The following is a 14548-nucleotide window of genomic DNA, read 5'->3' as shown; positions in this document are numbered from 1 at the left end:
GGGGGGGAGTTGAGAATTTGAAGCTAGGATGGGGTGTGTACGGTATATGTCGGAGGGGCTGGAGGCAAGGCTGATTTTGACTCACGGCCTGTCACCTCCTCAGAATGAGATCGATGAGCTGAGAACTGAGATGGACGAGATGAGGGACACTTTCTTCGAGGAGGATGCCTGTCAACTGCAGGAAATGCGCCACGAGTTGGAGAGAGCCAACAAAAACTGCCGGATCCTGCAGTACCGCCTCCGCAAAGCCGAGCGCAAAAGACTCCGCTATGCGCAGACTGGGGAGATCGATGGGGAGCTGTTGCGCAGCCTGGAGCAGGACCTCAAGGTCTGCAGCACGCGGCCTGGGGGTTCGATGGCCGGCGCCTGGGGCAGAGGGTGGGGACTTTGATTGTGGGCTCAGCGTCCTTTGATTATGACTGACAAAAGATTTAGGGACTCTTTGATCTTGAGTGACTGGCTGAACACAAAAACTTAGGGTCCCAGAAGGGAAAGAACAAACAGGTGGGTCCAAAGAGTTCAGAGTTCGATATGTGTGGAAAGAACACTATTGCGGAGATCGAGCTTGTGGGGGGGCTCTGCTGTTTTAACCATAGCTTTCTCAGAAGCGGTGGGAAGAGGCTATGTTCCTACTAGGCTGAAACATGGGCGTGGCACTGCTCAGACTGTGGCCTTGATTTAGAATCTGGTGTTTGTCTAGTTTCTTTTTTCAAGTTTCCACTCCTCACCTTCCAGGACTCCTTCCTTTCTGTCCTTAACTCTTAAGTAACTCCCTGAAAGGAAAACTGTCCAAATCGCATCCCATGTAAAAAAGGGAGAATGAAGCAAATGAAAGTTGTTCCCTCAGAAACTCTCCCAGGGGAGAAATCCCAACCTTGAAATGCATTTTTTTTTTTTTTTTAGACCATTGTGGCCTCTTCTCTTGGGTTCAGTTGGACTATAGGAAGTTCATTGAGAATGCAAACCAGATATTAAATTTGTCAAGTCAGACAATCAAATATACTTTTAATTGTATTGACTTCACTAAAATATGAAAATATAATGTAATTACTGTACATTTTTTAAAGAAAGCTATGAGTGAAATTTTATGAAAGTCATTGTTGTATTAAATTTTTTTTCTTTTTCTAAAATTTGTCAAATGCTCCATAGGTACCAGGCACTGTGACAAGCATGATTGCATTGGTTACTACTTCACATGGTTTAAAAAAAAACAAAACAAAAACAAACAAACAACAAAACAACAACAACAAAAAAAAACACCTCTGTAAGGTAGAGCTAATTAATGGAACCATCTTACAGATGCAGAGGCTGCACCTTTTACAGAAGTTAAATGCTTGGTTCTAGAACATGACTAGGAGGTATCAGGCTCACTCCCCACCTGGTTGCAGCCACAGCTGGTGTTCTAATCCTCTACATCAGACTATGCTACTTTTCTTTCAACCCCTAAAATACTCAAGATAATCTTGAAACTTTGGATTAAAAAATTCATAGTTATTAAAAAAACTAATGTCAGGGACTAAAATTTTCCCTAAATTTAAGTACATGGAATTCTAGTTATAAGATCAAAGTATAAACACATCTCCTACTTGTAGAAACTGCTTTTTTCCAATCTTTAATGTGGGCAATAATGGAAGCATCACCTGCTGGTTTTGTTAGAGAACATATATGAAATTTTTTTCTACATGTGATTAAATACAGTAGAACATTTATTACCATGGTTGTAGTATACAAGTTAGCGAACAAATTCTACAGCCTGACTTCCCAGCAACTTGTTAGCTGTGTGACCTTGAACATATTACTTCAACTCTCTAAGATTGTATCCTTAAAAAGGAATAATAAGTTTCTTTATTTATAAAATAGGAATGAGAATAGTATTGATCTCATGGGATTGTCGTGAGGATTAAATGGTTGATACATGTGAATGGTTTATATATAAAGCATTTGGAATACTGGCTGGCACATGGTAACCACTGTATAGGTATTGGCTCCTGATACTTTCAATATGAATCAAATTTTTATTTTATTATTACAAACATTTTATTTTAGGTTGCAAAGGATGTATCTGTGAGACTTCACCATGAATTGGAAAATGTGGAAGAAAAGAGAACAACAACAGAAGATGAAAATGAGAAACTGAGGCAACAGCTTATAGAAGTTGAAATTGCAAAGCAAGCCTTACAGAATGAACTGGAAAAAATGAAAGAGGTTAGTATTTGATTATTTTATGATGTATGTCTATTTTAGCTCTTTAGAAAAGAATTCCAAAGACCAATATGACTACTAAAACACTTGTATTTTTTAATGATCATAAGAAGGTTTGTTGTTCTTATCTGATGTACTAACAAGTACCCGATTTCATACCAACAACTGAGCACCAAAGAAAAAATTCTAGCTTGAGCTTGGCCTCTAACTTGACATAGTATGAGTGGCAACTGATGTTTCATCCTTATGTTATCTAAATGTTTGTTAATTAAATAAATTACACAGCAAACCATTTATAAAGGTGTCAAGAGTATGAAGGAATGAAGCTTATGTTAATTGAAGGCAACAGTTTTATGAGATAAGTACTGAGTTTATAGAAATGTAAACTTCTAGAATGGACAGGGATACAAAGGCCATTCAGTTTGTACCAATCATTGATTGAACTTTCTCTGTAACAAGTCCCCCAAATCCTTGGTCTGATGCTTAGAGTATCACCAATGACCAACCTGAATATCTTCCATACCAGCCAGTTCTATCACACCATATCTATGCTTAAAGGGTTTTTTTGTTTAGACCTGAAATCATTTAATTCTAATTTAAACCAATTCGTCTTAGTTCTACACTTTAGGGTAGAAGAGTCAAAGTTCTCTTTTCAATGTTAACCATTTGAAGATTCCTACCTCATTTACCTTGAGTCTTCTCAAAGAACAAAATAAATATCACAGAAAATAATTGGAGAAGAAACAGAAACGATCTACCAATAAATAATTAGCTCCATGATATTTATTTAATTTGAATCAAAATAATGTTTTTTGAAAACTACCTGAGTATATACACAAGTGCAACTTGTGAAAACTATTATGTAGAGAATTAAAATTATTTCAAAGAACTAGCAGAGGTACAAGTGACCTTTTGAACAGTTTCCTCTGCCTGGGTATACAGAATTCTAAAGAAAATCCTGATTATTTCTGAGATACTGAGCCACCTATAATTTCTTTGCTTACCTCAGAACGATACAAAATGTATTTACCATGTAAAAAAGGAAAATATTGATGGTCTGATTAAGTATATGAAAGTGTAAGGACTTTTTAGAATGTTGTTTTAGTGGAATAAACCATTTTTATGATCTTAGTGTATGTTTATATTATCCTGACATATTGACTTTAAACATCTTTTTAACACGACAAAACAGGGAAAATCATTTTAATGATATGTGATCCTTGACTACTAGTTAGGAGTGGCTCTGTACTATAGTAGAATATTACAGAGACTGAGAGCCATCTTACCTATCTTCACCAGTAAGTAACTGGGTGACCTTAAAAGACTTCTAACTTCTACTTACCTCTATTCATTCAATCGTAGACTATAAAGGTTATTTTAGATGATTCTCTACATCTGCCACTGCATACTTTTATAATGAAATTCAGAACATTGCCATTTAAAGAGCAGTATAGATTTTTTTCTATAAAGAAATCAAACATGAAATTAATAGAGATATGTGTTATTTTCAGCAGTAATGACAATTAAGAGTGTCAATAAAAGTTTCATTTCCAGGGATACAAAATGAAGTCGCTAGCTGTATTAGTTTGCTAGGATTGCTGTAATAAAGTATCAAAAACTAGGTGACTTAAATTACAATTTACTTTCTCCCAGGAGGGAAACCCTAAATAAAAGTTTCAACATGGTGGTTCCTTACGAGGGCTGTGAGAGAAAGCTCTGTTTCAGGACTGTCCCCTTGGCTTTTAGATGGCCATGTTCACATAGTATTTTCCCATAGCTGTTTCTAAATTTCTCCTTATAAGAACACTAGTCATGCTAAATTAGAGCCCTATTAATGACTTGACTTTAACTTGATCAACTTACTTCTGCCAAGAACCTATCTTTAAAAGAGGCCCCAATCTGAGGTACTAGAAGGTAGTTCATTAATGTAAGACTTTGGCGAGAAGGATGGGATCAAAAGAACACCTTTCAACCCACAAGAGTAGCCATTTTATATCTTCCTGTGGACAAAGAAAAAAATCCACCGTCAGTCTCATTAGGCGCCTTTTCCTGTACATACATCACTTGAGTTCTCTCATTTTTATATATATAATTACAAACATTCGAGTAAAAGCAATCATCACTTGATTACCAGAGATAAAAGAGAAATACCTTGTAATTTGGGTTCATGTGACTCTTATTCTAGTGGATATAGGCAAAGTTATATTTAAGAATAGTATAACAATTTTATAATTTTCATTTTGGAAGCTTTTCTGATTTTCTGGGAAGGATAAATTGTTCAGATATCATACATCCAATAGAAAGATAGATGGAGACCTTGCCCGTCTGAAAATAAAAACTAATAGTACATCTTCCCCAAGGAAGGAAGGGCTGTAACCCGGGAATATCCTCAGGACATTCATTGTGAAGATGCATTCCCTTGATTCTGTTCCTACACACTTCCCTGTGACTTTTTCTTCTTGCAGAGCTCCAGTTCTGGGATGGGAAAATTGTGCTGCAGTACCAGTCAGTGTGGGCATGTATGTTGAAGCCAAAGAGACAATTTACATTCTCCTTGGAGTTGTAAAAGCTGAACTCCAATCCCTGATTAGCAAACACAACCATAAAACATAGGAAATTTAGGCATATTTGTTCAAGACATCAACTTTTAAAATAGCCTTTTATTTAAAAAAAATGGCATTGGAAAATAGGCAGTGGTGGGGAAGAAAAATAGAAATAGAAAAGGACAGAGTGGCATATAAGGATTTAAGGAGTACTAAATGAATAACTGAAAAATATTCTGGCAGGAATGTTCCATAATCATTCATTTGAGGTATGCCTTCATAACACTAGGAAGGTATAAAAAATAGAAAAGGCATTTAAAAATGTTTATAAATCAGAAATGTTTTATTCAAATAAGATTTTTGTAGTGATAACTTTGTTATCCTCTAAGAAGATAACTTTTAAAACTGAGATGCACTAGTAACTGGCTTACTTTGCAAAGTAGATATTATTAACTCTGTTTCCTTGTTCATAAAGTGAAAACATATTCGAATCTTTTTGAGTATTATCCACATGTCTCATAATCCCTTCATATCATTCTACCAGTGGAGAAAAACAAAACCAGGCCAAGTTCGCCATTATGAAGAAAAGACACTGGTTATGGAGTAAAGTCATAAAATGTTAAATAGAACATTCTAAAGAGAAGCAATCTTCTTATTCTAAGATTTTAAGTTCCTAATATGGAGTCACATAGATATCATCAAACAGTACCATTGGGACCAATAAACCATCTGCTAGAGTCTGGAACCATTTACTAAGGCTTTAACTAGATTCAAGGGTATTGACCAATTGCACTCAGGGCTAGTGGTTGCACCAGATCCTATGCACCTGCTCATATCCATCTGCTTATCTCTTGCCCCTGAAAGCATGGAGTAGACACATGGGAGCAAAAAGAACTGAGTAGAGGCAGGATGGAGGTAATTAGTTTAGTCTTCTGCCGTGTGTTGCTAGTTTTGAAATAGCTGATATACTGCCAACTGCAAACAAGAGGGACCTCTTAGAATGCTGCCTTAAAATCTTAATAGCATTCTAATTCTGATTATAAAACACAATTGCTATGAGCAGTATGGATTTTTGCTGGAGAAAAATATCTTTACATTCTATAACTCAGGGAACATTATAGTCTGTTTTTCAGCATCACAAATGATCAGAGACAGAGGTTTCTGTAAAAGTTATTTTGTGAAAACAGCACCTAGCTCTATGACTGCAGAAGGGGTTATGCACAAATTGAATAAAGTGAGGGTGTGGAGAAGGCTCCAGACAACACATTCTCTGGGTTGGGTGAATTTTTGCTTCATTAAGTCAAGGGTCACTGCCCTTCATAATTCTGCTGCTGCAGGAGGGAAATGTGTTTTCAAAGCTTTGAAATGTCCCATGCTCTTTAGGAGGGATAGGGTCTTCTAATGTCACTTTTAAGGTCTGGCATTGAAGAAGCAGTAATGGCAGATTTTTGAGCAAAGAAATCACCAGCAGAGAACCAAAGAGAAGACAGAGTGAGATGGTGAGAGGAACTGTTCATTAGATCTTTTTCATTTCAGTATCTCTATTCTTTGTGTTTTCTCATCCCTCACCATTGCATAAGAGTCTTAAAAGAAAATAACTTTCTTAACTTTCTCCAGTTTTTGCTGCAGAGGGCTATTCACTTGCCAACTGCAATAACATTGTCTATCTTGGGACTTTTATTTCCTGCACACTTGGTTAATATATCCTATCTATTACAATGCACTTTCATTCTGGCACACAAAAATAATTAGTGGTATAAATTTTAACAGTAGTCTCTCTTTTCTTTCTTTCTTATTTTTTTAATACATTGAGAGTATGTCTATACACTCGGATTCTCTTTATACTTTAATAGACAAGTTCTTCCTCTACCTGTTTATAGTTTTATGTCCATATATATATATATATATATATATATATATATATATATATATATATGATTTAAATTAAAGGATTGATTATAGCTATACCTGATTTTGATAGGGCTTATTAATCAAAGTTATAAAGTGAAACAAAAGAGAGAAATACTAAGTGATAACTCAATGAAGCAACTCAAGAGATGATTTTAATGAGGAATTTCTTTGGCATACAAATATTTTCCCCTTGTTCTAGTAGTTTATTAAAGTTTGGTAATGGAACAGTAATCACTGATTTTTTTTAATAAAATAACCATAGATATTTTAAATGCCTCAATTAAGCCATATTATTTTAGACATGTCTTGTAAAGCCAATAGTTTGTTGAATAATGTAGACAGGAATACTAGAGACAAAATTAACATACAGTGTGCCAGATAAACATTGGAAAGTTTGTCTTCCAGAAAGTGACCATGTGTTATGAGTGCATTTTAAAACATGAACATATTTAGTAATTATGAACTTTGTTGAATTTTCAAAATGAAATTGTATGTGCAGTTACTTGAATTCTAAACTAGTTTCCAAGATTCAGTGTTGGGTAAATGGCTCTTTCAGACACCAAGCCCCCGCAGAAGCATAGTAGTATACAGATTAAAAACTGGTGTATTATTTTGTGAAATATTTTGAACTTTTGTTTTAAACTTCAAATTTCTGGTTACTTACATAAAAATGCAGGTCAGCATTGTGCACCTCTGCATAAGAATCAGTTCACAGTTCTTTTTTAGTAATTTTAAACTTCATACTCTTGAATCTGTAAAGCACAGAAGTTACAGATTTTACCTAATTAGTCATCACTTAGCACATTTCCAGTTCCCATCTAGAAAGTCTATTGATTTTGGTGTTTAAAATATAAGGAGCCTCATTATTCAATACATGCATATTTAAATGTGTGTTGCATTTGCTGATAAACTGTATTCATGGGAGCAAAGTCTCCAACTTTTTACTCTGCATAGAGTTCAGTTTAGCATGGTCCAAGGCCTCTGGGCTAAACCTTGAATGACCCATCTGAAAGGTTAGCAGTTTACCAGTGCTAAATATATCCATGGCAGTTATATAGAGAGTTATTGGAGGGTTGTTTACTTCTTTGACTTCTACATTGACCTACCTAAAGAACTGATATTAAATGTTTAACAAATAAAAGCATAAAACTGTTGAAACAAGATTTTAAACTTAGTTCAAGTACATTCTCTGAGAAGGTAAAGGAAAACATAATGGAAAGGTTGTACATTGTTATGAAACATCTCTGAGTTTAGTAGCAACCAAGACAGAGAAAGAAATATTGAAAGAATTTTTTTCCTATTGCTTTCCTAGCTATAACCACAGATGGAGGCAATATTGAGTTTCATATGAAGCCTCTGAAACAACCATGTTTATAATTTTGGCAATTATAAACAGACTTTACTTGGCAAATAATGAATAAACCAGCCCTCTAAACATTTGTCAGTTCTCATCCATATAGTCAATAAATTAGGAATTAACATCTTATAGAAATTAAAATTAAGTCATTTTGTCATTGGCTGTGAACTTGGGTGTGATTTATTAGAAAAAAACATATACCCTAGAGTCTAGAAACTAGTGTTGAGGTCTTATCAGTCATTCCTTGTAACCTTGAGCAAGTAACCTGAAATTTATAAGCCTCAGTTTCCTTATTTGTAAATGCAAAAATTAAGCTGAATGTTCTCAAAGTTCTTTATGAAAATGTCATTTTCTACCTTGTCAGTACTCCATCTCTGTTCTCCCAGAAAGTTTCATAGTTAGGTATAAAATTCAATTCTGTTACTATTATGTAATTATGAAAATTAATTTTATATATTTAGTTAACAGAATTTTGGGGGGTGCTATAGGTTGTAGTTAACAAATATTCAATGAACAGTAATTTAATACCTGCTATAGTATATAGCGTGGCCATAGAGAATATAGATATAAATGACAAAATATTGCATTAAACTCGCAAGTTTTCACCCACTGAAGGGCCCTATTTAAGGGTTTTTAGCACAGGGTGTGAGGCATACAGTGACTTCTCTGACGGTGGCTATTCAGCATTCAGAGCCTCGTTTCATGCTGTAGAAATCAGAACTAAAGACCTGATATGTGGGGCTGAGGACAAGTGGAACCTACCCCATAATCAGGGCCACTTTCTTTCTTTCTTTTTTTTTTAATATTTATTTTTTGGTGTAGATGGATACAACACAATGCATTTTATTTTTATGTGGTGCTGAAGATTGAACCCGGGTCCCACCGTTGCTAGGCGAGTGCTCTACCGCTGAACGCTGAACCACAATCCCAGCCCCCAGGGCCACTTTTTGACACCTTAACTTTCTACCCTCGGAAGCCATAAAGACCAAGTAACCAAAGTGTTCACTGTCTTTTTCAATAAATAAACCAGTATGTCAAATGATGGCACTTAGACACTCTAACTTATGCAGAAAATCTCCAGAGTGGGTTCTTATATAACTATACAGTTGTCTGGGGTGAAATCTGCTGCCTTGCAGGTTGCCCAGGCTCTCACTACAGAGAGTATGATGCATAAGCTAATGAGCACAAGTCCCCAGTTAAACATCCAAACATTTGTATTTTTTATTATTGAAATTTAATATATTTTCACTCCCTATAACTTTGATGGGTTTTGAAGTTGCAAGTCTTTATGTTTCCAAAAGCTTAATAAAGTTCTGTTTGAAATTGCTTAGTTTTTATATATGTGACAGATACAAACCTCATGTAGAACCAGCCCCTGTTAAAATACCCTAGTCCCTTCCTTAAGGGACTCTGGGGGTATAGCTCTGGCCTAAGTGATCCATGTAGTGCCCTTAGGCTTGGAGTAGCAATTAACAAAACTGTTTCCTACCTGGCCACCCTTTGCTGCCTAAGAAGGGCCTTTCCCCTAGCAATAGCCAAAAATAGCCTCTTAGCCTTTTATATGAAGTTGAAAACTATATACTTAATCTAACTTTAATTTAGCACATTTACTAAGCATGTGTATGAATATATAAGGGATGGCAGAAAATGTCACCTTGAAGGTCATCCCTGCCTTCAAGTTAATTACTTTTTCCTGGAAAGATAGCCTTGTAGAGGTTGTACTTGGACAGCAGGTACCCACATTCCTTACCCTACCAAATGCTTTGATGTCCACTGTCTCAATGAGTCCTTACAAGACTTACAGACTGTAGACTATGAGGTGAGGCCCCGATATGGTCACTACAGCCCCTTCCATGTCAAGTTCAGTGCCTAGCATGTAGGCAATTAGATTCTTTATTCTGCAATATGATAATAACTTATTTCATTTTCAATTTATATGTATAATTTTTCCCAAGCTAGTCTATAAACTCCCTCAGCCTAACAACTGGGTCTGTCATATTTATTGTTGTATCCACCAAAAAAAAAAAAAAAGAAACCAGAAAAGAACCTGATACAAAACTGATGAATAATAAGTAATTTTGAACAGAGATTGCATGGTCATTAAGCAAGGTGTTATGCCTGAGAATAATAGAGAAAAGTAAGTCAGAACTAGATTCTTTCCACTGTGCTAAGTAAAATACAGACAAAATGAGAAGTGAGCAAGTGGAGCCTCTCACCTGACTTCCACAAGTGAAGGTGTCTTGAACTTTGCTATAGAAACTTCTAGTTCTCCACCTTGCTTCTTTCAAATTCTAGTCATCCCCCAGGAGCAACAAGTACTTCCTGAAACAAGGTCAAATAAGTGTTCTTGGGAAGGACAATGAGAACAGGAACTCAAGGACAAGGACAAGAGGATAACTCTGATACCCTGGTCATCAGCTCTGTAGTTTAGCATCTATGTGCTTTGGTGTCAAAATGCAAAATGCAGATCCTATTACTCCCCAAAACTATCCAATTAAATTTGCATTAACATTTGGGATAGTTAACATTCAGCAGTTAATTTGGCAGGAGAAATATGAGCAATACTCCAGGCTGCAGTTACTCAGTAGCCACCAGTGTAGAGGATTAGATGCCCATGACTGTCCCAGGTAATTTACATATAATTATGTTGAAAGTAGTTTTGTTTTAGAGATGAAGACTCAAGGCTCAGAGAGGTCAGTATCACCAGTATGCTGGCTGAGTCCACTGCCAGATCTGTATGTCTCTACTGGCCAGGGGCTTTGCTACAGGCAGTTAGCTGCCACTTCAGTGTTCTTCCTGACCTGTAAAGGACTTGTCTTCGTTAGGAACTTTAATACTCCAGAATCTCCAAGCATTGCACCTAGTGGGCCTATTAAGGGATGCTCTGAGTAAGAGAGACTTCCACCCTGTCCACAGAGGCAAATTTTTATTTTATCTTACAGAAAGGGAATCTTTGGAGAAAATAAACCAGAAACATAATGATTCTGCCTTCTTTCTTTACAGACATAATAGTTTTGTTATTTCAGATACATTGCTTAATAGCTAAATCTTAACCACCTTCAAAAGGGAAGTATTTCCCCTATTCAGTCTGCTGACAAGTATAACATGAGACAAGGTGAAAGTGCTTTGTAAACATTGAAGTACTATATTAGGTGGTGTTGTGTGTACTATCACACAATCTTAGTTTGGCTGATTAAGGCCCAAGTCTAGAAACAACTTTTTAAGTCCGTAGGAGTGAACTGTTGGATCCAACCAGGACTCCAGTGACTTTATACAGGCCTTTGAAACATTTTTGCCTTCTCTTTTCTTATTAACATCTATAGCTCTCTAAAGCACCCCTTTATACTTGCTTCACGTAAAGCCATTCTAACTTCTTTCAGTTGTCCCTATGCCTCCTTCACTGTGCTTGTCCTGAAGTCCTTGCCACTTCACCATCCCTTAGCTCATGTTTACAGATGTTTGGGGAGAGGCAGGCAGACAATCCAGCTGCACTGTCTGCCACTGTATTCAACAACAGAGCTTATGACCTGATTGTTCCCATTTGTCTGTCTCCTTCCTTGCTGCCCTGTGAATCTTCTGTCTAAAGAGAAACACCTCAGAAGAGAGAAGAGGTCTCTTTTTGATCAAAAGTATTAAAGTTCAAGATCCTTTAGGTAGCTTTTTAATTTTTATTAATTCCACAACTAAATCCTATGCTCTCCTGAACTTAAGAACCATATTTCTATTTAATTCACATATATAATATTATATATGAAAAACTACCAATAAATACGAAGGCAAAATAAAGAGGTTTTTAAGATAAACTTGCTGTCAAAGAAGCATATCATTAATTCCCCTAAATTAGAATTTACTTGGTTTCTTTGTTTTTCTAATACTTGCTTTACTTTTTTAAAAAGATATATTTTTAGTAGTATATGGATGCAATACCTTTATTTTATTTGTTTATTTATATGTGGTGCTGAGGATCGAACCCAGGGCCTCACATGTGTGAGGCAAGTGCTCTACCATTGAGCAACAACCCCAGTCTCTTGCTTTACTTTTGAGCAAATACAGCAGGCAGTTTCACTGCATGTTGGGAAGTATTTTCCAAGTAGAAAATTCAGTTACACCTTCATGATTTTAGACTCAATGAATTTTAATGGAAAATAATTATTTATCTGCTATTTCTGTTCTAATTATGTTTTTACATTTCAAGGTCAGTTAAACTGATCTTTATCCAGATGGTAAATGCCATTTGCGGATGACATTTGAAGATGTCATTTAGCTTCTCTTCTGACATTTTCCATTTTACACTTATTTATTTCACTTAATAGGACCATTTATATTCAGTATGATTCAACTTAGAAGTGCTTAGAATTAAAAATTCAAAGTATTCTGTGTTCATCTTCTGCCTAGCTCAGTTATTTCCAATTTGTCCAGCCAATTAATCATAGGCAAAAGTGCTTAATAAATTTAACTATGTTATTTTTTCCTCCCTTCACAAGGTAGCAGTTTCTTAACATTTCATTAGCCAAGAACCTTGAATAATAGTAGAAATAATTAGATAAGCCAGTTCTTTATTATGTTCAGGTACATAATGAGCAACTGTTATGCTGGTATGTAGTTATAGCTCTGCCTCCTTGCACATGAAAGAATTTTAACAAGTTAATCATCTGTGTATGATTAGTAGGATTTGGTATATGGAAAGTATCAACTTACAAGGATAAAATATAACTATTGGACTCATTTATTTAGAGATATGACTAAACTTAAATTAGAATGATTATGTTCTGAAATGATTCTGAGTGTAGTTATCTTGTTTTAATCATACTCTTGTTAACTTTGAGAAAAATTTTTTTGGGGGAATACATATATGTTTTCCAAATTACTAAAATAAAAAATGAAAGAAGGAATTAAAAATTATTCCTTTAGTCCAACCCCTTAAACTTTAGCCTGGTCTTTATCAATTTAATATTAAATGTATAGACTAAGATTGTATTAAGTTATTCATTGTTATAGTAATCGTTTCAGTTTAAAGCAACTTTCTCATATATATAGTCATAAACAATTCTGTATATTCAAGCAATTTTAATACTTAATTGACTTTAAACCACAACTTCTACATTTCTGAACTGTGTTTAAATAATCTTTGATCGATTAGCTAATGTTTCTGTTTTTTCAGAAAAAGTTTATATTTTCTAAGCTGATTTCCTTTTAACAATAGCTTTTGGTTGACTTAATACAGAACGGCATCATGAAATTAATTATTGAGTCAAAAAATTTCCTCTTGCATTATATATTCTGTTCTATTAATTTTGGCTTTTGTTTTGCAGTGGACAGGTGTAAGATGTTTGACTTTGATTCTTTTGTAGGTTAAATTATCTTCCCTTTCCATATTTCTGGATATTTATTTTTACCCTTTGTATCAGAATCCTCTAGTAGGAAAGAGAATTCACCCCCCACCCCCATGGTTGAAATGAATGGGGATTACTCACAGTAGCGTCTGCAGGATTAAGGGAATAAAGCAGAGCTGCTGAGACATTCAGAGACCAGCAGGGCTTAGAAACCACCACCACCTCCAGGGACACAGTGCTAGAGAGGCCAGTGAAAAGTGCCCTACAGGGTCTACAGAGTGGCAGCTGTTGTCCAAAGTGTAGCCTTACATATGATGTTGGAAAAAAATGAAGAAACAGGTGAAACACCCTGACCCATCTCTTCTCTCACCTTCCATCCTTCACCATTCACCAGTGTCACTGTTGGCCAAAGCCAATCAGGAGTGAGGAGGGAACCTGGGGAAAGCAGGGTATGAAACTCAGGTTCCTGGAGCACTAATGGGCAGAGAAGGGCAAGAAACCTGAGTAGCTAAAGGACAATAACATGTTCAAAATATTGCCTGGATAGATCTAGGTGATGGTCTTTGTTTATCATATGTCCAGAGCATGTAAACCCTTTAATATGAAAATGAACATTTATTTATTCATCTCAGAAAATCTTTCTTATATTATAGCCTGGATAATCACATGTGCTCTACTTTTTTCTTCTTGGTGTTTCCTACTTTGTACTCCTTACTACTGGCTTCTCATCCTTCTTTCACTGTTTTGTTCTGTATCTCTGTGTCCTTGGACAATTTCTCAGGTTCTCAATATTATTGAATCAATATTCTGCCATGTCATCTGCTTTGTAAAGACAGTGCAAAATTTAATTCTTGCCTTGAATTTTAGTGTCCTTTGAGTTTTATTATTCCTGGCAGCTCCCCAGTTTTCAGAGCTTAATCTCCTCTTATGACCTTATTAATTCACAGAGACCATCTTTGTTGACTTATTAAGAATATGACATTTTCTAAAGCTGTCTTCTGTTTTTCATAGTAAACAGTTTTCAAAAGTATATTTTTTTAAAAGGGGTTTGTTTGCTTGTTTGTAGTTGTAGATAGACAGCAAGTCTTTATTTTATTTGTTTATTTTATGTGGTGCTAAGGATCAAATCCAGTACTTCACACATACCAGGCAAGTATGCTCTGCCATTGAACTACAAGCCCAGCCCCTCAAAGGTATAAAAA

General features: G+C 35.6%; 2 protein-coding genes across 3 annotated transcripts in view; both read left to right on the top strand.

The window, feature by feature from the left end:
* Positions 1–108, top strand: part of LOC125615933 (protein SOGA3-like) — a 4820-nt gene extending 4712 nt beyond the window's left edge. The window contains exon 3 of the mRNA XM_048800443.1: positions 104–108. Coding sequence (XP_048656400.1) covers positions 104–108 — 5 coding nt within the window. The remainder of the gene's footprint in view (positions 1–103) is intronic.
* LOC107155241 (protein SOGA3) overlaps positions 96–14548 on the top strand; it is a 34045-nt gene continuing 19592 nt past the window's right edge. For both annotated transcript variants that reach the window (XM_048797922.1, XM_015501079.2), the window contains exons 1-2: positions 96–328; positions 2047–2205. In XM_048797922.1, coding sequence (XP_048653879.1) covers positions 131–328; positions 2047–2205 — 357 coding nt within the window. In that variant the 5' untranslated portion in view covers positions 96–130. The remainder of the gene's footprint in view (positions 329–2046; positions 2206–14548) is intronic.

This window comes from Marmota marmota, unplaced genomic scaffold (assembly GCF_001458135.2).
Source record: "Marmota marmota marmota unplaced genomic scaffold, marMar, whole genome shotgun sequence".
In the NCBI taxonomy this organism is placed as follows: Eukaryota; Metazoa; Chordata; class Mammalia; order Rodentia; family Sciuridae; genus Marmota; species Marmota marmota.
This window is presented reverse-complemented; position numbering and strand designations above follow the sequence as displayed.